At 40.2% G+C, this 27944-nt stretch overlaps 1 protein-coding gene and 1 long non-coding RNA gene across 2 annotated transcripts in view; one reads left to right on the top strand and one right to left on the bottom strand.

Moving 5' to 3' along the window:
- Nucleotides 1–27944, top strand: part of Fhit (fragile histidine triad diadenosine triphosphatase) — a 1393700-nt gene that overhangs the window by 1092431 nt on the left and 273325 nt on the right. Inside the window, exons 6-7 of the mRNA XM_087181606.1 lie at nt 24016–24161; nt 26421–26450. Of these exons, the coding sequence (XP_087037732.1) occupies nt 24016–24161; nt 26421–26450 (176 nt within the window). The remainder of the gene's footprint in view (nt 1–24015; nt 24162–26420; nt 26451–27944) is intronic.
- Nucleotides 3706–5721, bottom strand: LOC110345708 (uncharacterized). The gene is made up of 3 exons (XR_002389246.2): nt 5655–5721; nt 5188–5287; nt 3706–3779 (listed from the first exon to the last, which is right to left on the bottom strand). It is a non-coding gene; the product is annotated as an uncharacterized LOC110345708 (long non-coding RNA).

Raw genomic sequence — 27944 nt, 5'->3', positions numbered from 1 at the left:
GAGTTTAACTCATATTATGTAAATAACAAGAGCATGTGATAAAAAAATTGGATTAGTTAAATGGAACTTAAGGGCAATAAGATCAGTTCAAGTGTGAGGTTAAGAATACCTGTTGTTAGGTCTCGCTGATGGTGTTTTAATGGTGCCACTGGCAGTTTTCCCCAATCTGCAATTTGGCATACTTCCTCTTTTTTTTCCTTCTCATGATGAAAATCAAAGTCTTTACACTAGAGGTAATTTCTTCTGGAGCGGGACTAAGGAGTGGAAAGGTGGTGAAGGCACTGATACTTCTGAGTGATGGTGACAGTATCAAATAGATTAAAGCTTTAAATTGCTGGCACTTATATTGTGGAAAATAGAATCAGCACTAAATTCAATGTTCTGGCGTGTTTTTGTCTTGGGGAAGGGTAAATGGCATGGTATCTGGGAGTCACATGTCTTCTGGTTAGACTTCTCCCAGCCTTTGTGTGCTCCTTGAATATAGCTGTAGAAAGGCAAAAGACGCTTTTTGAGCAAGGACGAGACGGAAAAGAAATGAAAACATTGGTTGGTTTAGGGTGGTAGGATTATGGGCTCATTTTTATTTTGTCTTTATGATCATTTTAATGTTTTTTAAGTATCTTTATGATATAAATAAGAAGCAAAAATAAAAAAGGTTTATTACTTATCAAATATTACTGGCCTCTAGGGTATTTGAAGTCTTTGGAGATGTGACTCTCATTATGCAGACAGGCTTGTTCAATCATTCAAGCAATATTTACCTGGCAAGGCATTGTGGAAAACAGAATCCCAATGGAGACACTGTTCTCACAGAGTTGTAAGGGCCTTAAGAAATAAAATAACGTGCTCTGTGTATTAACCACGTGAATGGTTTCATTTTAACAAAAGGAACTAAGGTGTCTTTGAGGACAAAGTACAGTCTCACTTAGACTGGGGAGAATGATAGCAGGTGGTAACCATGGAGATAAGAAGTTTGATGAAATTAGCCAAATATTTTCAGTTCTTTCTCCTTCCAGGCATGTGGTAGAATCGCATGACTTAGGGTTTGTAGAACCACAAGCCTGGGTGTTGCAGTGAATTGTGCCCCTTTGGACTTCTGACACAAGGTCCTACCAAGTTTCCTTTTCCTTCCAGCTTGGCTCCTAACAGCGTTTGAGCTGATAGTTGAACCCTCAGCTTGGGAGCCTGAGTGACCAAGGAAGGCAGAGCTAACCCAGGGCCAACCGTGGACAGGTAGCAGCCCAGAGGTAAATATTTTTTGGCACAAGCTTCTGAAATTTGGGGGCTGCCTGTCATCCCATCAACACTTCGGTTAATCTGATGATGTAAAGTGGAAAGACATTCAGAGCAAAAACAGTATTAACTGAGGTAATGAGGAAATGTTAGCAAAATAATTTTCACTGGATTCTGGGAGTGCTAGTGAGAATGGCGGAAAACATGGCTAGAAAGAGATCTGGGACCTACCAAGGCATGCCTGAACTTTGGGGAGAACAATCCTTTAAGGCCTAGCAGGGTCTTGCCTTTAATTCATTTTATCATTCCATGCTTCCATCCCATACTGAAAGTTGCAAAACTTATATTCAAAGCAGAGACTTCTCTATAAAATTTGGGCCGATTAAAAAAAATGGAGTTAAAGCCAAACCACAAAGTAATAAAGACATAGTAAAGATACGTTGACGATGAAATATCCAGAACGATAACTTTCGTCCACAGAGCAGCCACTGTATGAAACCAGGGCTGCTGTCTGACTTTGCTGCCTCTCTCCTGGCCACGGTGGGTCTACCCTCTGGGCCTAGTGCAGTACCTGAGGGGGACTCGCTGCTAGACACGTTTGTATTCACCCGTGGACAATTTCTCTGCCACGAGCAGGTGGCTGGATCTTCTGAGGAGTCAGGTTTCCATTGTTCAGTGTTATGTATTTCTCCAGAGCAGGATGAACATGTGTTAAGCTTTAGAAAATATTTGAAGAGGCATTAGGAAAAAAACATCTTGTATGAACAAGATGGCAATAATAATAAAATTAGAATTGAATCAGGGATTGGTGGAGGAAATTTAGTTTGATTTGTATCAAACAAGCTCAATTCTGTGAGTGGTTGGTAAAGTAAAATCTAATTTCTGAAGTTCTTGAATCTTCTCATTTCTAAGCGGGGCTTTAATATCATTTTAATGCAGTTTTTTACATATGAATTAATATAATGAATGTCAGTGTTGAATAGAATAAGGTCACATTTTACTACTTTGACCAGAAGTGTAATCTTCTAAGATTCAATTTTATTACTATTATAACAGTCATACTGGATAAGGTCACCAATATCTCTTTCCGAATGATATAATATATGATGACAGCCTTTATACCAACTTTAGTTTTTGTAATTTGGATTGATGTCCTGAAACATGTTGACAGAGATATACCACAGACATTTCTTGGTCAAGTGGCAGCCTGGGGAAGACGTTTCCCTGTAATTTATGAGAAATTTGAAAATGGATAAATGGAGCCATTGAAATGTAGCATTTTCTTGATCATATCATCTCCTTCCCGAGAGATAATGAAATTCTTGTGACGTTTTAGTCTCGTACTTGAAAGGAAAAGGCGATGTTTAAAGACTCTTCAACCAGTAAAAGCAAGTACTGCTCTGTGCTCCCGGCCGAGTGTGAGGCAGCCAGCTGACTCTCCTGCACGATCTTTTGAGTGGCATAAAAACTGAATCGGAAGAGCTCAGGGTTGGCAGCTGTGGCAAAGGGCAACTAGCAAAAGCCTTTACCCTGACCCCTTCTGCAGCAGCCTTGTCCAGTGACCAGTTTCTGCAGGCAAGTTTCCAGTGGGGCCAGCAACAGTGCCTACCTCGGATGCTGGGAGGAGGATTAGGTGAGGGAAGTCTGAGACGTGCTTGGGAGCATGTTTGGCTCGTTATAAGTAACATAAGCTGCTGCTGTTATTGTTATTATAAATATCCACTAGGTAACCACCTCACAAGACAGTGTAATTTCATCTTCTCAGAACTCTTTTTAAAAGTCTTCCTTTTATGTTGAATCCAAAGTTATCTATGTATTTTTTACTACTTTGGCTAGTTTTGACTTTAGGGATCATAAATGATAAAAATGATGCCAGTATTTACTAAAATATTTTACGGTAATTCTTAAAAATAGTTTTATCTCTGCTCTGCACCCATAAAATAATGTCCTCCAAAACAATGGTAATTTCCTAATATTACTACAATGCCATTTTTGTATCAAACAAAATAGCAATTTCTTGATATTACATTGATTATTACTAATTTCTTAATACCAAGCACTCAAATAAGATATGCAATTGTATTTGGCTATTATTTTGGTAATTTATAGGCTGGTATTTTTATGCCTTAGATTTCTTTAAATTAATTTATTTGTCCTGTAGACAACTTTGTATAGTGAGGATCGATTTGTTTGCTTTCCTTGGTATTATTTCACTTGTTTCTCTATCTTTTGTGTTTGGTGAAAATAAATTAGCTCTAAACTGGGCTAGCTAATAGGACAGGAATAAACTGTATCTGGCTGTAAAATTTAAAATGAAATAAAATTTAAAATTCAGTTGTGAATTTGCTTTATCTACACTTCAAATGCAGCTAGCAGCTACAGTGTTAGGGAGTATGAATAAGATCTCCATCATGGTAGAAAATTATGTTAGACAGCTGTGGTCTAAAGATCAACTGTTTTCACATACCAACATGTCCGGCAGTGCTGTGTGCTTCACATCGTACTGTGTAAGGAAACATGGAATCTGGATGTCCCACTCCGTGGTCCTGAAATTAATCAATAGCTTTAGATAGTGGCAGCCTGGTCCTCCATTGTAACGTTCTCCAGCAAGCTTTACCTAAAGCAAGAGTTCTTAAGTTTGTTTGTCAGGTGGACCCTTTTCAGCAGTCACAGAGATCTGTATACCTTGTCTCAAATGTTTTAAATGAGGAAAATTAAGTATATGCAAACCCAAAGGAAACTGACCAGATATTGAATAACAGTTATCTCAGTATTAAAGAACAAATTTTGATATAGAAAAATATGCATTTATTTATTAAACATTAAATAAGAACTACTAGGAAATAGAATGGATGCAATAATGTTGTTATAGTAACAAGCAAATGTGGAGTGAATATTTCAAGATATTTGCAACAACTGAAATTATTTCATATGTTTTTAAAAAATACTTATGATTTATACTTTGAGAGACTCATAGTTACTGCTGTTACTAGTACTATGGTTTATTGCTTACATTTGTGATTTAAGGAGATGCAAAATTTCAGTTAGGAATGAGTAAAAATAAGTACATGTTTTTCCCATTCCTTCTCTTTATCCAGCACCTTCCAGTGAGAGTCTGTGGGACCCCTAAGTGGGAAACTCCTGTTGTAAACCCTAAGTTACTCACTAACAATCTTGCATGAATCCATTATTTCATTAGGGGTTGGAAATGGTGGGGATTTTGTTGTGGTTTTGCTTTCTTTTTTGTTTTTGTAACTCTGTTATCCCTTTCTCTTGTAGAGCTGAAATTCTTTTAATAACTTTCCATTGCTAGTGCTATTTAGTTACCTTGAAATGCAGTTCAAATAGGATAAATAATATTCATTTTGCAGGTGAGATAACTGATAGTCAAAGAGCTCATTTGCCCAGAGATAAATAGCTTAAAAAAGGATGGAAACAGAATTTGAATCCAGATCTGGGCCACGCCACAGTCTACATGCTGGATTAAAATTCTGTCCTGCCATTTACTAGTTGGGTATCCTGCATCCTCCCAGCTTCCTAGGATGGCAGCCTCCTCAGTGTTGCCATTCTTTCCTCATTTCCATGTTGTTTGATTCCCCTCGGACATACTGATTCTTTTTGCGAATGTCCTGCATGCGGTCCCTGGTGGCTACTCAAGTTGAAAAGACTCCAAGAGTGATCCTACCAACAAGATCAGAGTAAGAAATCCCTTCCCCCAACTCAATGCCAGGCTTACATTCAGTCTGAGGTAAAATGTGTTTTGTGGAAACATTTCTCTGTTGACTCATCTTGAGCTTATTCTCAACAAAAACTCCCACGCTGGCCTCACACATGCTGCTGTGGAGTATTCATTAATTAATCAAACTAATTCATTTCCACTATCATTCATTCAAATAGTAATTCACCTAGGTGGACATTTGTTCAAATCATTCCACCACCTACCTATTCACTCACCCATTCAATGTTCAGCAAGAGCTCTATGTCCAAGACACCACACTAGGGTGTGCTTGAGAACCAGAGAGTCCTGATTCCTGCTGTCCTTTCAGTTTGCATCCTAAATAGGAAATAAATAAGCATAAGTGAGTACTACAATTCCAGAATCTGCTACAGGCAATGAAGTATACAGGAGGAGTAGTGGAAAGGGTTACTTTAGATGTCATTGACAAGTCTGCTAAGTGGACGAGTCTCATCTGAAGTGATACCTCACCCAGGCTCCATGTACAGGTCTTTGGATCCGGGCATGAATGAAAGGTAGCCTCTGTTATGAAAGGTAGCCTCTGTTTGTAAAGAGTATCGGAGGCTGATCACACCCCCAGTCACCTGACTAAGGGTACGGCGGCAGAATTAAAAAAGACAAGGCAAGTTCTTAATACATAAATGTGGGACCCTGGATGGTCAAAGCTCTTATCAGGCTCACTCACTGTCTCCTGGAGCTTGGCACTATTTACTGAACACACAGCTTCTAGAAAGGGTGAGGGGAGGTGCAGGAAACACTGAAGTGGAGAGCACTGACGGGAGCAGGGTCCTAGCAACAAGAGAAGGAAACATTCCAGCGAGAACAGCTCGAAGATTAATGGGAAATTTGTGTCTTCTCCTGGATTAATTTTTGCCTCTATAGGAGTTTTCTGTATGAGTCATGCAGCCCTTAGCTGCACTATCATCTTGCCATCCAAGACATCACAGCATCGTGGGTCATAGAGACCTCTGCTGTAAGCAGTGGGGTGGGGAGCTGTTCCTTTCCCATACACCAACTGCTGGCTCTTCAGGCAACCACTGTGGGCTCGTAGGTAGGCTCAGACTTTTAATATGAAAAGCCAATTTATGAGTTTGTAACTCACTCAGGGAGGTCTCCATCAAAGAGCTTTTAGACTACTGCAGGCGACGTATGATAGAAAGGGCCTGTAGGAAAACATTGTGAAGGGTAGGACATGGCTATGTCTGCATCCCCACATTGTCCCAAAAGAACACTCTAGGCAAGGCTTTTGCTCCTTATTTATCATCCATTTGGAATATGGGCCACCAATGATATTGATGTTATACATTGCGCGATTCCCTCCACTTATGCAAGGTTCAAGAGAATATTTGATGAGGAAAACTTACTGCTTAACAGCCAGAACTGACAGTACATTCAGGCGTCAGAAAGTATGGTAATGTTCAATGCCGAAATAAGCTATGTAGGGTAAAAAGAATAGAATCTTGACTATATTTTTTAGGTAGTATACTAAGAGAATACAGAAGAACACATGACAATAGGTATACCCTTCCTGAGGAGAGAATTGTATAAATACATCTGCTCAAGTCACTTTCAGGCCTTGGTTTTCTTCCCCGTACTCCCCTGTTGTTACTGAGATGTACATCAAACATGACACCAGTTCTTGGCACAAGTTTTTGACTTATGGTACCTTAGACATATATTTTATTTTTTCCACCCAATATTTTTTAACAAATTTTAAGTAGAGGGAGCCCTTTACTTTGTGCAGCCATAGGGACTAAAAATGCATGATCAAAAAATACAGTGAACATTTAAACAAATTTTTAATTCATTGCAGTTGCCATTAACACCCCTACAAATACTCCCCTTCACTTTGGAGACCCTTATCCCTTCATATATGCCACTTTCTGAAGTCCTCTTTCGTGAGTATCTTAGTTACACTGTCCTGGGCCTCAGGGTCCTGAATTGATTCAGAAGTTTATCTTTCACCATCATTTTGCTTTGGGGATGAGTCAGTAGTTGCATGATGGCAGATCAGGTGAAAGGTGGTTAGGACAGAGTGTAATGGTTTTTATTTCACAGAGAATTGCCATAAATTTATGACCAATGAGGGATGATCGAAAGATCGGGTGAATGTATAAATATTTTCAAAAAATGTATTACAATAAAAGACACATTGTCATTAATCCCCCTTGAAATACTCAAAATACTTCCCCTCACTTTCAAAAACACTTATCCCATTATTCTGAGTGATGTGTCTTTTACAGTACTCTTCAATTTAAGCATTCACTGTATTCTTCAATCAGCCCCTGTATAAAAATGACCACTGAAGCTGCAACCATGCAGTGTTTACTTAATAATCAACAAGAGAAAACATGACTGGTTCATGACCTTTAAAATGTTTGTGAAGACATCGAAACGCTCTCTTACTATCACTTATAAGAGTATAAGAGCATGGAAAATTAGTAAAACTAATACTTGTGTAGTACTCTGCAATATAAAAATCAGAAACATTGAGAGTTGAAGTGCTTTTCTTTGCAAACACTTATTTATCAAGAGTAGTTTGAACAATGTTTACCTTCTTTTTCTCATCCTACACTTAGTGATTCAGACTGAGCGTCTTTCCTTTGCCTTAGCTAACTGTCATACGCCTGTCAAGTTTGGATCTTCTTCCAACAGTTTACTCTTTGTGCTTTCAACGTTGTGAAATACGAAGTTTTTAAAATTGATTTTTTTCTTTTTTGCTAGTGCACTTCCTCTGGTACATCTTTTCCCTTTTTATTGTAACTGCTCGGCTTATTTCTGCCAACGTACATGGTAACTTTGGCCTCATGAACTTCCTCTTACTACCTGTTAGGAAGTTTTGAACAGCCTTGTAGTCTGCAGTCCCACAGTGAGCTATTTCTTCATTTATGATCAATTTGAAGTTCATGTCTAGCATTGCTACTTTTGTTCCCTTGTTGTGCTATTTTTTTTTTATCAATTCCCTCTTTTGCTTATTCTTTCCAGTGAAATGTCATGCACATTTATTTACCATTGGTAGACCGGGACCGACACAGTTACATATTTACTGGCTGTGTGTGACTGAGTACCAGGTACCAGATATTCAGTGACCAATCACTGATAGGCTTTGAAAGAAGCGATGTAATTGGCTACTGTTCATCACACCCATCTGTTACCTATATAATAATTTATGAGTTGAAGAAGAGCTAGTAGTGGAGTTTGACTTCATGAACTTATTCTGGGTTAATATGCCATGTAATGCAAATTTGAGTCATGTTGTTGGGGAACTAATGTGATTTAACTAAACTGTAGTTTAGTCGACTAAACTATAGTTAAAATTCACCCCTTTATATTTTAACTTTAACTTGATAACTTTTAACTTTTTTTAACTTTATAAATTTTAACTTTATAACTTTAGTTAACTAAACTATAGTTTAGTTAAAACTGAAATTTGTGCATATTGGAGCTGTTATAAGGACTGCCTGTAGTTGCCAGAAATTAGTTATAAGAGAGTTACACCTAGCGATGCAAATTTCCAGTTTCTCTGGGAACCAACCAATACCTGAGTAGCAGCTGCCACCATGGGCATGTGTTTCCCTGTTTGTCCCAGACTCCACCACTCCTTGATATCAGGCATTTGTGGCATCCATTACCGGAGTGTTCAGTGCAGTAGCTAATAGCTACAGGTGGTTATAAGCTTGTAAAATTTAAAGTTTAAAATTAAATAAAATGCAATTAAAATTCAGTTGTTTGGTCATACTAGCCACATTTAAACTGTCAATAGCCACATGCTGCTAATGGCCCCTACATTGGGCAGCACGGGATAAAAACGTTTCCATCATTGGAGCAGACAGTTCCAAGAGGAAACACCACTCTGTTAGTGATCTAGATTAGCTAAATTCCTATGGGCCTAGGACCATCAATAACTCTGAGAATCCAAAATACTTACCCTCCCAATTTGAGTGACTTTTCTCTTCTCTTCCATCAACCGAATAGGATGAGATGAGATTCTGAGTAAGAATATCTTTTCAGGGAGAATCCTTATTGTTCCCATAGAAAAGCATTGCTGCTTGAGATTTCTCTACTCCGTAGTATGGTGTTTGAGATTGCAGTCTTATGGAAGAGCATTTAGTCATAATTAATAATCTTTCCACACTTATGTTAGCAAAAAGTGTAGTGATTTAAGCAATTTCTGCTTTCTCTTCAGTAGTGATGGCAAAGGTGGTGGGAATGGTAGGGATGCTGATAATGAGGTAATGGCCCAGTGTCTGACTCCCCGTGCCAGAAGACTGTTGGCAGCCAGGGTGGGTTTTTAGTAGCTGAGCATATTGGGAAAGTAGGGGTGAATTTTAAGATCCTTTAAGAGGAGTGACAGTGTGAAATTATTTTATTTCACACTATTTAAAATCTGTTTTATTTTCTGCTTTCTCTTTCTTTACATATGCTTACATATTTTATTTCACTTATAAACAAAATGAAATTCAAATATGTCAAAATATACATTTTGGCTTTTTTATAACTGTGTTTTAAAAAATTCATACAGTTAGAATTGGAGACCAAAAAGAGATATTAGAAAGATAACTAATTCTTAGACTTTGCTGCCAGTGATACTTAGGTTATATTGGGGAAGGAAAATGCAGCAGGGATCGCAGGGATCAAAGGCAGAAATGGAGGTGCATGGATGAGTGGAATATGGAAACAGAGGTGTGAAGGTTTCAATATGCAGTCAATTGAAGCCTGGGGCCTAAATTATAACACTGATGTTAATGAGACAGGATTTAAACCATGCCTTAACATAATGGCTGCAAAGAGGATTATGCTGAGTAGAGAGAGGAAGCCTTTAATGGGATTCACTTCCACTGACTCTTTTAAGTTTTTCAGCTTTTGTTTTATGACATGAAATGTGGTATTATTTTGGGGAAACCTTTAATACATCCTAATGAATTAGGTACAGATATTAATTCAACTTTAAGAAGAGGACACCGGGCTAAGGGGATTTGAAGAAGAAAGCACAGTTTAGAAGAATGAGTTTCTTAATCAAAATCCTGAATTAGTGAGCATATTTCTTATACTATTATGTTTTTTGTTGTGCTTGATTTGTTTTCTTTTGAGGTACTGGGGATTGAATCTAGGACCATTCCACTGAGGTACATCCCAAACTTTTTTCTTTTTCTTTTTCTTTCTTTCTCTCCCCGCCCCCCCCCCCCAACAGTCTTGCTAAGCACTAAATTGCCCAGGCTGGGCTCAGGCTCCTAGAGGGCCGGGATTATGGGTGTGCATCACCACACCCAGTTCACTCTTATCCTTTTAAAGACATCTAAGCCTCTCTGTCATTGGCAGTTGACTTCACTAGGAAAAAATTTTGCGCAGATGGAAAGAACCGTTTTTCTCCCTTTAACGGGCCTTAGAAATTTATTATTTTTTTGTTTGGTACCAGGGATCGAACTTGGGTCCTTGGGCTTGTGCAGCGGGTGGTGAAACCACTAAGCTAAATCCCCGGCCCAGGCCTTAGAAATTTACTGATAAAGGATGAGCTATATTTGCACAGAAGTCACTAGCTTGAAAAAGTCTTCTTTCTTGACACTCTGGCCATACAGCTCACTGCTTTTCTTTTGACTTTCTTTTTTCTTTGCGATGAATCTCTTCTTTGTTTTTAGAGGCTGCCTAATTAACTTATCCTATACTGGTAGCTACCACAGTGACATTGACTGTCTTTTGCTTCCTGTTTTGGAAACATTTAGGAAGATTTTTTCTGGTAGCATTTTATTGTTGTAAATGATCTCGCTGATCCTGTGATTTTCAATGGATCACACAATCATGTTTATGTGTCCAGCTGTCTTTTGTTGTAAGAGCAATGTCTCAAATTGTCCCCTGCTGAATCAGATGAAAATGACTTTACTGTTAATGCCGTTACAAATCGTGTTTGTCTTCTATGGAAGGTTCATCCTTGGGAATTGCAATACACTGCCCAGACACAGAGTAAACTTTTCTCTTTTTCTTCGGTAGTAAGAAGTCTATTAGATTCTAAGTCAAAATGAACAAAAGTCTGAGCCTGTTTTTAATTGTTGTTTGGGGGGACAAATTTTCAAATAAATAGTGCTTTTTTTTTCTCTCTTTTTTCAGTGCTAGAGATTGAGCCCAGGGCCTCGTGCATGCTAACCACATTCTCTGCCACTGAGCCACATCCCAGCCTGAAACTTTTTTCAGGAGGAGGGGTTGATAATTGAAATTGGTTAGTCTTGAGCAGAATTTAGATACTACTTAAGAATTGCTTTTGAAAGTTCAACACAATAGGCAAACAAAGAATGTGTGCACACATGTCATTTTGCAAACATTTTTAGGAAATTCATAGACGCCCTGGAACCCCTCTGCACACCTAAATTGGGAAAGTCAGTTTTTGCGATTTCTGGAAATTTGTAAATTCAAAAAGGAAAGGTCTGTTAATGGTGAGCTACATGAAACTACTCCCTCCTTGTCTCTTAAATTATGCGTTTCTCTATCCGCCTTTGCATGCCAAGGCCCTGGATTCTGTTTCGATCCTCCTCTCTCTCTTTTGCCCCTCAGTAAGTCTTACTGCTTCTATCTCAAATAGACATCTGAAATTCTCTGCCACTCCACTGCCACCACCATAGCTCAGGGCTTCTTTGTGTCTCTCACCTGCTCCTTAGCAGAGTCCTCAGTGGCCTGCAGCTTTCATCTTGCTCTGCCTGAATCTTTCTATGCACATTTAGAGGGATCTTTCTAAGACAGAACTCAGACTGCTGTAAGCCTCCACTCCCCACTATGTGCAAGGCCTTGGTGGCTCCCACACGCATGGTGAATAAAACCTGACAGCCAGTCAAGCCCACAGAGGGCCTGTGCTTTCTCCTGATGCTCCACCCACGTGGGCCAACTCATCCGGGGCTTAGCAGTTTCACCTGGGGTATTCTTCCCCTTGTATTATTGCATCCTAACTTTTTCATGCCCACCGTTGCCTCTCTCACAAGAGTTACTGTATTTTGATGTGTTACTTGTCTTTCTCCTGTCCACTGGTAGAATGTAAACTTTTGGAAGTGAAGGGATTCATGTACCTGGTTGTGTTCTAGTCTCAGTATCTTACACAGTACTTCCCAGGTAGCAGGGTCTTAATTGATATCTGTTGAATGAATACATGAAAAACATAAAAAGTTTTCAGATGTTGAGCTTTATAGATCTTTATCAATAATTCATTCAAAAATTCATTCATTAAATACTTGTTGAGTACCTCTCACTGTGAAATATTCCCACATCATTTATTCTAGCTTGCTAGCTCATGGAGGACTGAATTTTCTGATGGAAGGTGGGCATTGTTTCAGGTTCTGTGAGCAAGCCACCTTAGCATAATTAAGGCTCTCATTTTTTTTTAAATAAAGGATTTTTCTATCAACATTAATATTGTTCACAGATGAGATTTCACCATTGTTTTAAAAAGTATAGAACAATGGTATCTTTACATCTTTTTAAGCTTCTTGAGTTAATGGTCCACAAGTTTTTGATTTGGAAGGCATGAACTTTGTCCTTTGGTGTGTGAAGGAAAAGTCCCTTTCTATTTATTTTTTCCTATGATTTAAGCTTGATTTGTCTTAGATTAAGAAACAAGAACTCAACTTTTCTTTATTTTCTTTGTTTGAATAGGATTAAATGCATTGTCTTAGTTAATTTTCTCATAGTTGAGACAAAATAGACACCACAAGTTAAAGGAGGAAAGGTTTATTTATCCCACAGTTTGTAGAAGCTTCAGTCCATAGTTGGCTGGCTCCAAGGCAGGGTGGCACAGCACAGGGGCGTCACAGAGGAGAAACAGGTCATGGCATGTCAGGCAGAAGGCAGCAAGCGGCAGCAAGTGGCAGCAAGAAGCAGCAGCAGAAGCAGCAAAGGCAGCAGCGAGCCCTCCTTCCCTCTCTCCCTCCATAGTCCATTCAGGCTGTAAGCCTATTGATTGGTGCCACCCACAACCAGAGTGAGGCTTCCATTATCCACACCTTTAATCCCAGTATCACACCCTTGATCCACAGCCACATACCCTGATCCAGCCACCTTTGAAAACCCCCGCCTATGACCACATGAGGCTTTGGGGGACATCATCTAGATACAAGCCATCACATACAGTTTTCTTATTTACATTCAACTCCTGTCAAGTCTGAATTGGTTTACCAATCTCTTAAGAAACCATAATTTCTGGAAATTTTGAAGAAATGAGTTATTAAAAAGGATTATTTCCAAGATTGAGCAATGCATAAAGCTACATATCCTTTATTCTTTCACCAAGTGGTTATTGGCCATTATCTGTCAGGCTGTGTGTGTGACCCCAAGGATGCTAGTCTGTCCTGTCTGTAAGGGAGTATTTCCTCTCTCTCAAGAAAGTTCAGTCTCCTGGATGCATTGCTATCTTCCTCTTCCCTTGTGACCTCTCCCTTTCTATTTCTCTCTTTCACATTCATGGTGTGGTTGCTCATTGCCTTCAGATGGTATATGAACTGGGATGTGTAGGTTGCTCCATTGGCTTTGGAAACTGGAGACTTTTGTTGCTCTTGAGTGGAATGAGAAAACCTAATGTTGGGAGTGCATATGTTTTTCAGAACCCAATTTGACTTGCCCTGGAAGAATCCTAACTCTGTGGGAATCGGAGCTCCATTTCACACTGGCCTCCCTGTGGACATAGGAGCTCAGGGTGTTGTCTTCTCTGCATACTGGTGAAATGAAAGTATGTACATGGTAGTTTGCTATTAAACTATTTATGTGTTTTCTAGAAGAGCTCCAATGAATTATAAGCTCTTAGCATTACTTATTTATACTAGACTAAAAAGCTATTTACAGAGTTTTTGAAATGATTTTCATACTGCAGCATATTATCTGTATTTTTAAAATCCTTCATTGTGGATGATCCTTAAACATTATTTTCTGCTGCTAAATGTACTTTATTTGTTCTATGACAATACTCCTGCAATTCTTAACCCTTGAGAGGATTTCTATAACATTTTCATATTGGTGTGTTTTCATTCCAACGTTTATACATCATGGATAGACACTTTTGAGTGACAGTTAATTTTCCTTTTCAGTATTCTCCTAACCAGAATTATCTAAATCCCAGACACTTCTGTCTATCTCTAGGACAATAACAATAATAATAGATTTTCATAATGGTTACCCAGAGACATTGCAAGACCCAGAAATGACTCCTATATCATTAAGAAAGGGGGAGAGGGAGTCCTTGAGAAAATATTTTTATTACTTTATAATTGAAGAATGGCAGATACTTGGTGTGCATGCTAATATTCTTCCCTCCCTCTTGGCAGCCAAAACTAATAAATTCTCCTATTCTTCCCTCCTGATCGGGGCCTCAGAAACCTCTTTATATGCTGTTCTAAGCAGCTACTACAGGTTAGTTGGCATTAGCAAAAGAAATAAAAGCTGTTTAGCAATATGTCCACTCTAGTCACCGTAATTCTGATGAGTGGAGCCCGTCACCCTGCAATCCCGAGCCCAGGTTATTGGGGCAGTCACCGTGTCACATTGCCAGTGATCTTGGACAAGCAAAGCAAGCTCTATGGTCTCATACTGGTAGATGGGGTCCCCGGACCGGAAGTGACATAGATCCTTTTTGCCCACATCTCTTTGACCTAAATTCCTTGAGCTTCCCTCCAGCCCAAGGATCTAGAAGGCAGAATCCCACCATGTGCCTGGATGTGGTAGTAGTCTGAACTGTTTTGCTCGCAGTGCTAATGACTGGCATATCCTACAGGATGTATTTTAGTGCTCAGTTTCTTGGTATATTTCTTATAGCCAATGCCTTCTCTACCTTTTCTTTATTAGTACATGTTTGCGATACATAAGGCTATATACACTGTGGGTAGGTGGCACAAGGACACGACATGTCCTAATTCTTTCTACATCCCTGTCCCCTCCTTCACCCTTCATCTCTTGGTCCCCTTTCCATTTAGTGCCTTTGCTCAACTTTTGTTTAAAAAGTAGAGAACTTCTGCCGAGGATGCAGCTCAGTGGCACCGCACCTTCCTGGAAAGTACAAGGTCCTGAGTTTGATTCCTAGTACTGGAAAAAAAAAAAAAAGTAGAGAACTTCTTCAGCCATCTCTATTTCCAGAAATGATGCCCAGGATTCCCAGAGAACATCCTCTGGGGGATTTGTCCTATACAGTGTTCTTCAAATAATAACAATTAATAAGTGATATGATAATTTTATAGTTAAACAAATTTGAGAAATACCACATGGTTAGGGCTGGGGATTTAACTCAGTGGTTCTACTGCCTGCCTCGCAAGTGCAAGGACCCGAGTTTGAGCCCCGGTACCAATAAATAAAAAATAAATAAATAACACATGGTATTTTTTTGAAAGACAGGATGCACATTATCATATTAAATATCTTGATGGCTATTGAAGAAAGCTGGTTTACTTCATTACATCCAATGTTTCTTCAATCTTCTTTGAACTACAAGATTGTGTGTGTGTGTGTGTGTGTGTGTGTGTAATAATACCTCTTGGAACTAGTATTTTGCCAGATCGCTGTAGTAAACACTGCCATGTGTACCTGAAGACGGGTAAAACCTTGGGATATATTGAAATACTGTGGGCAAGAACAGCACATCTAGGGCAGAATTTTCACTTGGTAGGTATTTGGCCTTGAATGTGTAGTTTAACTGTTTGGGCCTCATCTGCTACTAAATCTGGAAAAATGGTGTGTGAGTGGTGATATCATCTACCTCAAGGGGTTACTGATTATTACTAGAACGTAGTAGGCAGTAAATATATGTACATATTTTTCTTCCTCATCTGATACTTTCCCATTGATTTCATTTAATACAAACATAATTTTTCCTAATATGATCCTCATATGTCAATCACTATAAAGTTCCTTTGCCTTGGAAAAGTCCCAGAAAAAATATATGAAATTCAAACCAAAGATTCTATACCACAGTGCTACCAGGCTGCACAGCCTAGATAAGATGAAAGGCCCAGAAAGAGGCTTGTTGCTTGCTTGGTTTGCTACCATCTGCCCATCATGAACTCTGCGATGGCCTCTGCCATGCCACCCTGCCTTGGAGCCAGCTGACTATGAACTGAAGCCTCTACAAACTGTAAGCCAAATCAACCTTTCCTCCTTTAATGCTGGGTGTCTGGTATTTTGTTTCAGCAACGAGAAATGTAACTAAGACGCCCTGTTCTCTTCTTCTATGAATGTGACTCTCATCTTTGAACCTCCAGATCAGTGTGGTTTTGAGGGTAGCTCAGATACCAGTGCCCAGGGAGGATGCCTGGCATGTCTTCTCCCAGATGACCAAGGACTCACCATATCTTTGGCCCAAAGGATTCCCCAGGGCAAACTATGACATGCTAGATATTTGTGAGATGCTTGCCTTGAGACTCAGCCATGAGCAAAGTACTATCATTATCTTAATCACACTGTTCAGGCATTTATCATATTCTGGAAATCAAATTTGCCTAAATTACATCCATGCCATTTTTGTCTGTAATTGATGAATATCCACGAACTTTTCATTGGGTTACAGAAATGGGGATATTAATATCCACTGAAGAAAGGTGTGATCCAAACTGGTGACACGCTTCTTCAGAGATATATTTTTTAATTTGAGGGGTAATATTTCTAGCTTTTTGATATAAAAATTTACTGAAATACCTCATTGTGAAGAGAAAATTACTTTTTGAGAGGCTACCTACTTTGATTCAAAGTACTGCAGCTATGCTATTTAAATCAAATAAATCAAATCTTCTCTTAAAAAATACCTCAAAGGGTATTCTGGTCTGTTTTGAAGTGACATTAAGAATTATTTTAAACATTTGCAAGGACTAGGAGTATTTGTTAGAGCAAAATGAATTACACAGGGTCTGCAGAAGTCTGTAATGGAAAGTAGAAAATTCTTACTGTTAGACTACATGTAGATCTACAATAGAGATGAATGCAGACTCTTTTTTCCTTAGTTCAGAAGAATGGCTAATTCTACATCATCTGATTTAATATTACCTTATTACAATAAGCCTCATCAAAATCAATGATATTTTGAAGTTTTGATTTATTTTAGTGACTTTTACATTCCGAATCCCTAGAATAGATCAGATATAGAAAAATAGATGGAGGTTATTCTAAGCAATTCTGAGAATAATATTCTGCTGTCATATTTAATTAATCAGCACATATTCATTTCCTCGTCATGACTCTATATTTAAATATTTCATATTTGTTATGGAAATGCTTTTAAATTTTTTTAAAATCCCACTTATTGTCTTTGATGAGCAAGATTTGAACTTATCAAATTTATTTTGAATAAAAAGGTAGCAACATAATGAAAGTTTATTGTCACTGTGCAGTCTCCCCCTTTTTTTTCTTGCTAGTACTGGGGATTGAACCCAGGGCCTTCACACTGACCTGTATCTCCAGCCCTTTTTTATTTCGAGACAGGGTCTTTGTAACTCACTAAGTTGCCCAGGCTGGGGTCAACCATGTGATCCTTCTGCCTCGGTATCCCCGAATGCTGGGATCATAGATATGTGCCACTCCACCCCACCGAGATTCTCACTTTGCAGCATCTCCTTTTGTTCTCGTTCCACAAAGCATTTTTTAATTGATTTTGTGGATCAGAAGGCAGGATGAGAGTCCCCAGAAGCGGCACATGGGCCTCATGTCACATGCCCTCTCTGATTGGTGGTGACTTCCCCAGAGCTTGCTATTGACAAGGACTCTAGGACTCTGTGATTCTAGAGGAGAACTCTGTGGTTGGCTAATGATGTCTGCCACAGTTTGTCTGCATTGGCAAATAGTGGCAGAGGAGTCATGTTTTGCAACCTCATGTGTAGTAGAGCTTTGGTTTGGCAAGCTGAATGGGTTGAGTTTCAATCCCGGTTGTTCTACTAACTGTGTGACTTTAAATAGTTAATGTTTCTCAACTAATTTTTTCATATGATGATGAAAGTATTGAAGTAGATCATATTTAAGGTCCACCTTGACTCAAAATAGTCATGGGTGTATATACTTAAACCAGAATATTTAAGCCACCCTAGACACTAGCTCATTTTTACAAAATCCCCACGACTTTTTTTCAAAGTTAGTAACTGTGTTAGGTGTTTGTACTAACAACCCAATGCATTGTACCTTCCAATCTCTATGGCCCTCTTCTGTATGATCTTTTTCTCACTCTTATAAGGGGATGTAATTTAACTTTCTACCTTGAACTTGGGATGCCTTGAGATTTCCTTTCACCAATAAATGTGAAGGAAATTAAGCCTCAGGGGACCTTAGCGATTGTACATCTGGATTGCTGTGCAGTAGCAGGTAGAGAGAAGGGCAAAAAGGAACCAGCTGGGCCCAGTCCCTGCCTGCTTCCAAAAGCAATTGCATAAATGCAGTAAAATAGCAAAATCTACCCACAGTTTCAAAATAGGAAAACAGCTCAATGTTGTTTTAAGCCACTGTGCTTTGGGGTGGTTTATCATGGAGCAGTACATATCTGATAGAGGAATTTGAAGGCAGTAAGTGGCTCTGTTGAGTCTAGAAGGTCTGAGATGCTCTCTAATAATTGGTACTGGACATCAGCTGAGGAGCCTTTGTTCTTTTCCACGTTGCTTCTCCCTCTCCAGTAGGCTGTACTTTTTCATACTGTACTGGGCTATAGGTTCTGAAAGAGTAAAAATCATGAGTTGCAAGATTTCTTAAGACTTCACCTTGCAAACTGACATAGTGACAGTTCCTCCATCAAAGCAAGTGTGAGGGAAGCCCGGAATCAAGAGGAGAGGAAATAGACTGCCTCTGTTTATAGGAAGAGAGGGAAAGTCACACTGCAACAGGATGTGTACAGTGGGAGGGGTCCCTGTGGTCACAACTCCAAATAAACAGCCACACCGTCTTGACTAGTAGGAAGATCCCATTCAGTCTCTTTCTTTCATTGTGTGTGTCCTGAGTTAGATGGGTGTCAGCGGGAGGATGGCATAGGGCTTGCCGTGACATCATCAATGTGGTAGAAACACCTAAGGTGTACATGGGCAAAGAAACACAGAGCCGTCAGCTCTAGTCTGATGGTGCTCATGGGGAGGGAGAGGTATTGCCAACTTACTTATCATTTGTCGTGATATAAATGACATAAGGAAGCCGGCGATTCCCAATACTGATTCCGTCCAACAAGCAGAGAGAGTCTGTGTCTGACAACCTGGGCCGCGGATAGCGATGGTAATATCTAATCTTCCTCAGGAGTCTGGCGCCTGAGCAGTTCCGAAGTCTCCTTGAAGAAACCCAAAGTCAAGATCAGAGAAGGGCCAGGATATGAGCTCTGCTTCTCCCCTCACTTCTCATGGCCTGACCCCTGGTGAGAGGCGACTCTTGTTCTTGCAGCTGTCTGTTCGGATGAAGGCACACTTACTACGAAGCGCAGAGGCCTCTTTGCCCCGTGAGATTGTACAGCTCATCTGCTTTCTTCATCCAAGACTGTGTTCCTCAGGCCGTTAGCAGTTTTGCCCAAGATCTTCATATTTCATGCACCCTCTTGTTCTTTTCTGTGAAGAAAGAGACTATGAATATAGGGCGTCCTTTTAATAAGTGGCAAAGCAGAGTGTGAGACATGAAAGCTATTTTTAAAAAGCTATTTTAAAAAATGCCATCTTAGCATTATCGTTAAATAAATAACAGTACATGTATCAAAAAAACATTGATTTTGACTATGGGAGAATTGCCTGATAACTTTTTTTGAAGTTACCGTAAGTTGCTAGATCATTTTCAAGGGCAGACTTTGGTCCAAATTGGGAGAAATGGCTCTAATTTTAGAAACTGGAAATGTGCGAGCAGACTGAAAAGTTCACCTGACACCCTGAGGCAGAGGTGAACCTGCTCTCCTCTCAGCTCCCACAGCCTTCTGTGTTGGTTTCTACCAATGGTGCTCCTGTCTGTGTCACAGGGATCTGTTTACAGAGCATAGCAGTGGGGACATTAGAACGTGAGCTCCTCAGGGTCACCAGCTCTGTCCTTATCCACCTTGGCATCCTGAGTCGCAGCCTAAACCCTGGACTCAAAGGAAGGTCTTGTTATGGGATGGCTGGATGAGCAGCCTGTCACCAGCCTACTGGTTGAATCACTCTCCCATTCGTAAATCCAGTTTAAATCTCATCTAGTCTAAGAATTCTTTTTTGAGTTTCCTCTACTGTGAGGAATCTTTGTCAACTGTTAAGACATGAATTTCAACTACTGCCCTTCTCTTCCCTTAAAAATGTTATTACCAGATGGATCACTCTCCTCTGGATTATAGGGAAAGACCAGTCTCAGTAACCCCTTCATAGGTGTCACACATGACAAATATGGGACAAAAATGCTTGCAGTTCAACTGACTAATTGAGTTCTTTGAACCCAGAAGAAAGCATGTTTTTGTAGCCTAGGTATAATATGGAATTTACCAAGTAACAAGGCCTAAGAGCTTCCAAATTAAATTATTCTGCATCTATGATGTTCTTTTAAAACAAAAGGCATATATACTGTAGCAGTAGAATTACAAGAGCTATCTGTTGTCCTTCAAAATTAATTTGCTTTCCCCAAATTGTTTTTCTGGAAGCATCATGTAGCAATGATACTTACCATCTTCAGCCGATGCTGTGTATTCTTCCAAAGCTTGTGCACTTATTTTGAGAACATACTTGATTCTTAGATGAATTTAGAAGTAGCACGCTGTCTGGGTGCTCTTCTGTGTTTACTGATCTTACGCTTGTTTTTCCAAGAAGAAGTGACAGAAACTCCTGTAATGGTGTCGATCAGAAATAATCCTGATCTATTTATATGATGTCCACACTACACCCTGTGTCCTGGTGTTGGGATTAAGTCTTAAAGCCATCAGTAGTACTACCTAGGGTCATTATAATGGGCTACCTGGCTCCAGAATTTTTCATACTCAGTGAAAATTTCAAAGATAATATAATGATTTTGGTCCAGTATAGTATTTAAAGAAAATATCATGGTCTTCACCCCCAAGAAAGAGGAATAGGCTTTCAAAGATTTTCAGTTTCTTTCAGTTTCCTCTTTGCTGATTCCCTAGATGGCTCTCAAGCCAATCAAGTTGACAGTCATAAGCAGTATTCAAGACAGCCCACTCCTGTAGCTTACTCACTAGGACATATCATTACCCACCCAGCAAGCTAAAAACTGGTGTCCATGGCCATGGGAAGACTAAATCCAGTGTGGTCGGAGAGTAACAGGCTAGTAATCTATAGTGGTGGTTATATAGAATACTTCTTAGAGGGACTGAAATTGGAATCTGAATGACAAGAAGGAAGCAGCCATGTGAAAATCCCACGGAAGTGAATTCTAGGCAGAGAACACAGCCAGAACAAGGGCTAAAAAGGACTAAGAAGGAGATAAATGCATTTGGAGAACAGAAGAGAGGCAGGGTGCAGGAAGTACACAGTGAACAAGGAAGATTTTGGAACAAGGCACACTCGGGAGATTGATAGGCAGCAGTCACGATGGAGCCACGGTGAGGTAAAGGCATAAACTCTTCTTGGCTCTGGTTTTAAAGAATCTGGGGGAAGTTGGGTGATCTTGCTTTTTGAGACTGAGTTAGTTTCTCAAACAGGCCGAGGACAGTGTTGGACGGTGTATCTGGTGCCGGTCAGCTCGGCCTCTTGCATAGCGCCCAGGAACTCCGACTCCAGTGCAGTCCCGTGTAGCACATCTGCGTGCGTGTGTGATCACTTCTGGGCTGAGCTGTCTGCTTTGCCCTCTCTGGGCACCATGCAGACAGAGATGATGATTGCCCATGTGAACATACGCCAAGCAGCACCCCTAAAAGTTCTTTTCATTTCCTCTGCCATCAGTTGCACAGAAATATGTGTGTTAGGTGTAAATAATGGAGGACTGGGCTGTCAGGACAATGTTACGCAAATGAGCTGCTGAAAAATACTCATCTACAGGGGCGTGTACTGAGGCTGCCTCACTCTTTATGTCTTGTAGCACTGTTATTGGTGAACAATAAAAGTAATACGTGTATATGCTGTGTGACTCTGGGTTGGGTGTACCAAGGACAGAGCATCTGGAAGATTCAGCCATTTTGATTTCATTCCATAAAGATTTGGAGTCATTAAATATTGGGTCAAGTCAGTCCTTAGCATCTGACAAGCAAAATTGATACACATTAAGTTTTGTTTTACATGGAAGAAAAGAAATTTTGGATGTCCCTGAGTCTTTATCAGATTCCATAGTAGTCAGATCCATTCCACCCACAGTAAGACAGTTTAAGTGACATGTCCCTCCCTCTCTCCCTGGTTGCCTAGTACAGCAGTTAGGGACATTGTGAGAGCTAGCGTGGTTGTCCTCTTGCTGTGTTTTGGTGAAGTTAGAGCCTAGGGGAGGGTACAAATTAAAGCAAGGAAAAGGAAGTGTCGGGGGGGGAAACAACGTGGAGGGAGTGGAGGCTGGCAGTCTTCTACAAGGAAATGAAAGGAAATTCTTCACTTCTAAATGGTTCGTTGACCCATGATAATAATGCAGCCCTGCCTGAGAAGGATAATTATCTTTTTAAGTATCAGATGCCCTGTGGGTGAAGGCTTCCCTCCTCCTCTCTTGACAAATGAGCTCAGATTAAACAAACGTCCTTTTTCACTTAGTTTACTGTTGATGTGAATTTCCTGATTATGAGCAGCATTAATCAGTTTCCCCTCTTTTTCTCCCCTCTCTCCTGCAAATTGGGCTTGCCCAGCTGAGCTCAGCGGATTTCCCCTGGGTCCCGAGTTCCACCAACACTGTGATGGGTTAAAGTGCTTGATATTCAGTGAGACCAGAAATTGCAGGATCGTAGTTTTATTAGGCCCTTTTGCTACTTAGCTCCAGGCAGAGATTCTTTCTTAAAACAACAAGAAAAAATAGAATAAAGAAATAGAAAAAATTATCAGTGCTTTTTCTCCTGCTAGTATTTGAAAACTAAAGAAGTATTAATATATGTTTTGCATATGTAAGCATAGACAACCTCTATGAAGGTTTGATGTCACAATTTCTCAGCTTTACAATGATGTGAAAGTACACTCATGTAATCATTCTGCTTTTCAGATTCAATAGAGTATTCAGAAAGTTACAAAAGACATTCCACACTTTATTTTAAAACATGCCTTGTACTGAGTAATTGTGTCCAGCTGTTCACTAATGTGACTGTCCCTGGTATGTTGAAGGTGGACTGGGCACAGCCATGATGTTTGACGGGCTAGGTTTGTGAAATGCATTCATGACTTAGGATATTTTCAGCTTACATCCCTTATTTATTGGGATGCAACCCCATCCTAAGTTGAGTATCTGTTTATGTACACACAGAGACATATACATGTATGTATACATATGCTATGAGTTCAAATACAAAAAGAAACTGAAATGATATTGATAGTGTAACAGTGAATACTAATTTGCTGCAAATAAGTGATTGCATTCTTTTTCTCTAGCTGTTGTTTGCTTAGACTGATAATGTAAGTATGTTGCCTTATCCAGCTTATAAAATGCCATAATACATTTTCCTTTGTATAAGCAGACAACTCTTTGCTGTGAATTACCGTCAGATGTTTTCTTGGACCCTGAATCATCAGTTTGAGGAACCCTTGTCATAAACTGCTTAAACATGTGGCAAATCTGTTAGCTATAGATGAATCTCAGTGTACATTTTCAGAATGTTTATATTCCTTTTAAATATAAAATCAGCTGCTATCATATATTCACTACATATTTCTATTTTTCCCTTAAAAAGTAAATTAAAATTTTAAACATGATGTTCAACCTGGAGAAACCTGGATATTCCAACTGCTTCTCCAGTGTACTGTCTTTGGCTTCTGAGGGGGCAGAGCTTTAGGACAGGGGTCGGGAGATGATGGTCAGATGCATCTTGCCTTTGCTATAATTACATCAGGAAACGCTGCAGTCAGTCACTCTGTGCACTTATGTCCCCTTTCTGAAAAGAAACTTTTGCACACCCAAGGCTTCCCTTTCAGAGTATAACTGACCATGTTGTTAAGCTCTTTCCTTGGAGTTCAGTGGTTCAAGCAGAGTGCTCCTTAGCAGTCCTCCTGCAGATGTCCTGGTGTGTCCGCTGCGGCCAGTGGAGCGCTTCCATGACCTGCATCCCGAGGAAGTGGCTGATTTGTTTCGGGTGACCCAGAGAGTCGGGACAGTGGTGGAGAGACATTTCCAAGGGACCTCCCTCACTTTTTCCATGCAGGTGTGTACACAGATGGCCAGAATGATTTTTCTCCCTTTTCAAGTCCTGGCTGTGGGTTTGATATGCCAGACATCTTACCAGGAAGGCAGCTGGGCTTTTCTGCATTTACGTAATAGTGGAAAGAGATGTTACTAAGCTAGGGGAGCTCTAGTGTCCATGAGCCCCAAGGGGAACTATCTTCAGCACTGTTTACAAAGCAAGCGGGAATACTAGACATGGGATTTAATGGGCACCAAGACATTCTAGGTCTTATAATGGAACTGGGGCTAGACAAGACCATTTCCCTCCATGGTAAATGTGTTTTGGGTACTGCATGGACTGAGTACTGCTCAAGTTCCAGGGGAGCAGCGTACGCAAGAGTTTGCTTGAGCCCCCCCTCATGGGATTACCTTTTCCCTGCCTTTCAGGCAAGCCACAGTGATTGACCACGGGTTGGCACAAAGCTGGATTGGAGGACTGGCTATGGCCCACTCCCCTGAAAGAAGCCAGGCTCCATCCTTGGAGACCTTTGGTAGAGGTTGGGCTAATACTTTTAAGGTTAGGAGCGGGGAGTCCATGGTACATCATCAATCAGGAGTTGAGCAAAGCCAGAGTAAGTTACCACGAGCCCGTTCAGATCCTCTAGGGAAAGTTCTGGGATACCAGTGCACATATAAAACCTTTTACGGCTCTGAAATGAAATGACTTCAGGCTTGGCTTCTGGAAGGAAATTGACTGTTCCTGGATGTAAGGACTCCGTCCTCAGTGCTCTTGTTAAACTGAGTATTTGTTCCCCTGCCTCTTCTGTCAGCTCTCTGCCTAGGCCTTCAAAGAGACCACAAAAGAAAACCGATGCCTTCAGGCCATTTAAGGCTTAGATTAAAACTTCCCATCTGCTTAAAACAAAATGAAACAAAGCAAATAACCCTTTCTACGTGTTGCATGTCAAACCATTTGAGTCACTTTCAAGCAGGTAGGTTAGTTTGAGATGGATTTATGAAGCTTCTGTTGTAGACTGTCTTTCCAGAGAGAACCCGTGAAGGCAAATGGGTGAGAACATTGCTTAGGGTTTGATGAATATCAGATGAAAATTCATGGGTAATGGAAATACCAGTACTACTTATCTAACATGATTCCCTGGAATGTTAATGCCATAAATAAAAGAACTGATTTGTATTTAACACTCAGAGTGCTTTCATAGATACAGTACGGTGTTATCAAACTTTCTTTATACTATAACCCACCCACAGTAAGATATATGTCTGACAGTCATGTTTATTCCTTCCCCTAGATACTCTTACATGGATGAGGAAACCGGACTGTTATAAAACCATATTTCCTCTGTGTATTCTTTTTGTCTTGTTAGAATATACTTATTTTTAGTATCAATTTCAACCTATTAAACTTGTTATGATGTCATATCTTTATTTTTTAATGCCACTTCCAACTTATAAAGTTGACTTCATGGCCCACTGATGTGTTATACCTTCTAGCTAGGAAAGCACTGATATCCACGGTTCTGCTAACACCTTGCAACAGCAGAAGAGGCATTCTCAGCCCACTGGCCAGGCTCGTAGAGGGAGGTGGACCTGGCCAATGTCATAGCGTGGTAATTAACTTGGGAAGATTTGGGCAGAGAGCTGTTTCTTGTCCTGCTTTCCCAAACCTACCAAGCATCTGCTTTTGCTTTGTCTTGTGGCTGGAAAGTCCGCTCATTTTCAGCTGAGATAGTGGTTTTGTTGGACTTCAGAAGCTTGGGAGGGGGAAGCAGATTGGGAAAAGGTCCAGCCACAGTGAACACTCACTCCCTCACCAAGGTCAGAGTGACCTGCAGGGCTCTTCCCACGCGTCATACCCCATATTCTTGCTTAATGGATGATGGTTACAGCAGATTTCCTGAGTAGAGACTTAGTAATCGGACATTAATTAAACCACCATGTCTGATTTAAAGATAACCAAGAGGTGTGATACTTCACCTCCCCAAACATTTTCAGCCTGCCTTTTAATGCAATTAAAACCATAGCCAAGAGCAGAGAGCATGAAAAGTAGCAAGGAGGTTGGCTTGCTGGATAATTTAGATCATTTTTATACATAACTTCTCACTCTCAGGCAGAAATGGAGAACTGTCTGGTCCCACACATTGGAAGCAAATGGTCCCCATGAGAATGCTGTAAATTAACACACAATGAAATTGGATCTAAATTATTAATGGGTGATATTTCCGAATAATCAGGAGATACCATCTATCTATTCTCACGCTGCTGTTTTTTTCCCTCCTAGGATGGCCCTGAAGCTGGACAGACTGTGAAGGTGAGTGCTTATTATGTGCATACAGATTAATAAGGGGTAATTATGAGGACTAATAAAAAATCACAGAGAGTCATTTGCAGCACATTCTGTTTCACTGTGTTGTCTTCGAGGTCAGAGAGACCCTCGGTGTTAGAGCCATAAATCCTGACATTATAAACTGTGCCAAACAATATGTTTCCCATTAGTTTACAAGACGTGTACTTTTTGTAGTAAAACTATTACCGTGCAGATGCCAAAAAGGGAACTAAATCCAGCAGTCCTGAAGCACACACTGCAGTTGTAGGAGCTCCTGGGAGGCGGGGCCTAGGACAGAGCTCACTGGGGCTATGTGACCTTTGTGGGTTCCTTGTCAAGCCGGGTGTGTCTGACACCCTTCAGTTCTCCTCAGTCATCTTTGCTTTTTCATTCTCCCTAGTGCAGGGACAGATTTTCTGGTGGCTCAGGTGGCCCTAGGTGTGTCTCCCTGCCCTGGCCTTGTGTTTTGCGCTGCTTTTCTTCCACCCTACAGTTACTCTTTTCTTTTTTAATACCAAAGTTCAGACCTAATGGAATCAATGGAGCTAAAAAAAAAAAAAAAGGCTTTTTAAGTGTGCTAGAGAGAAAAGGAGGATTTATTAGAATAGTCTCTGATTCCATAGTAAAAAGAAGACTAAAATCCTGGCTGATTCTGAAGCTGAGTTTCAGCCCCTTTCATAGAAATGCAAATTTCTGTGCAGTTAGGTCCTATGCATAAGTCTTAGAAAAGGCAGGTTTTTTGGTGCTGGAAATCAAAAGCAAGTTGAACTGAGGGGCTAATGTTATGCTTGGTGAAATAACATTTTATGGGTTTTAAGACTGGCTGGTGAGTGGATAGGACCAGACGATGCCAAATGAAGGAACATGGTTCCTTTGTGGTCATGGTTTGTATATGGCTCTAACGTTTAACACAGCTCTTGTGAGACTTAAGGTAGAATGTCTGGAAAGCACCCTCGCGGAGTGATGTCTCAGAGGGACTGCCACCAATGGACCGCAAATGCCACTAGATGAAAAGGACTAGTTCTCCGATTGCTCGGACACGTAACAGCGGGGAGGAGGACACAGAGAGTCCAGCTTCCCTCCAGCCCACTATCTGCACCCCCTCATTATTCTTCCAAATATGCAAACACTATAAAAGAATGTACAACCCATGGCTTTTTTAGGAAATAGATTCTTGAAATACAAAACCCAAATGCTTAAACCTAGTTACCAGAGTTTTAAAACCTCAGTGTTCAAATGCAAATTCCAATCACAGTAGATGAACTAGCTGCTTTAGTGCTGTATCTGTTTGATAGGATTCCCTCAGCCATTGAAAGTGACAGTGTAGAGGCAGAACTCGTAACATGAGAGAACACACAAACCTTATTAAGCCGAATACACACATTGATAATATGCACATATTAAGCATAGCTGAAATTTATATGAATAGATAGGTTATATGATCTCAAAATTCTGAAAGGGGACATTTAAAATATTTGC

Source organism: Heterocephalus glaber, unplaced genomic scaffold (assembly GCF_053883595.1).
Source record: "Heterocephalus glaber isolate CG9 unplaced genomic scaffold, H.glaber_assembly_v1.0 deba00001472, whole genome shotgun sequence".
NCBI lineage: Eukaryota > Metazoa > Chordata > Mammalia > Rodentia > Bathyergidae > Heterocephalus > Heterocephalus glaber.
This window is presented reverse-complemented; position numbering and strand designations above follow the sequence as displayed.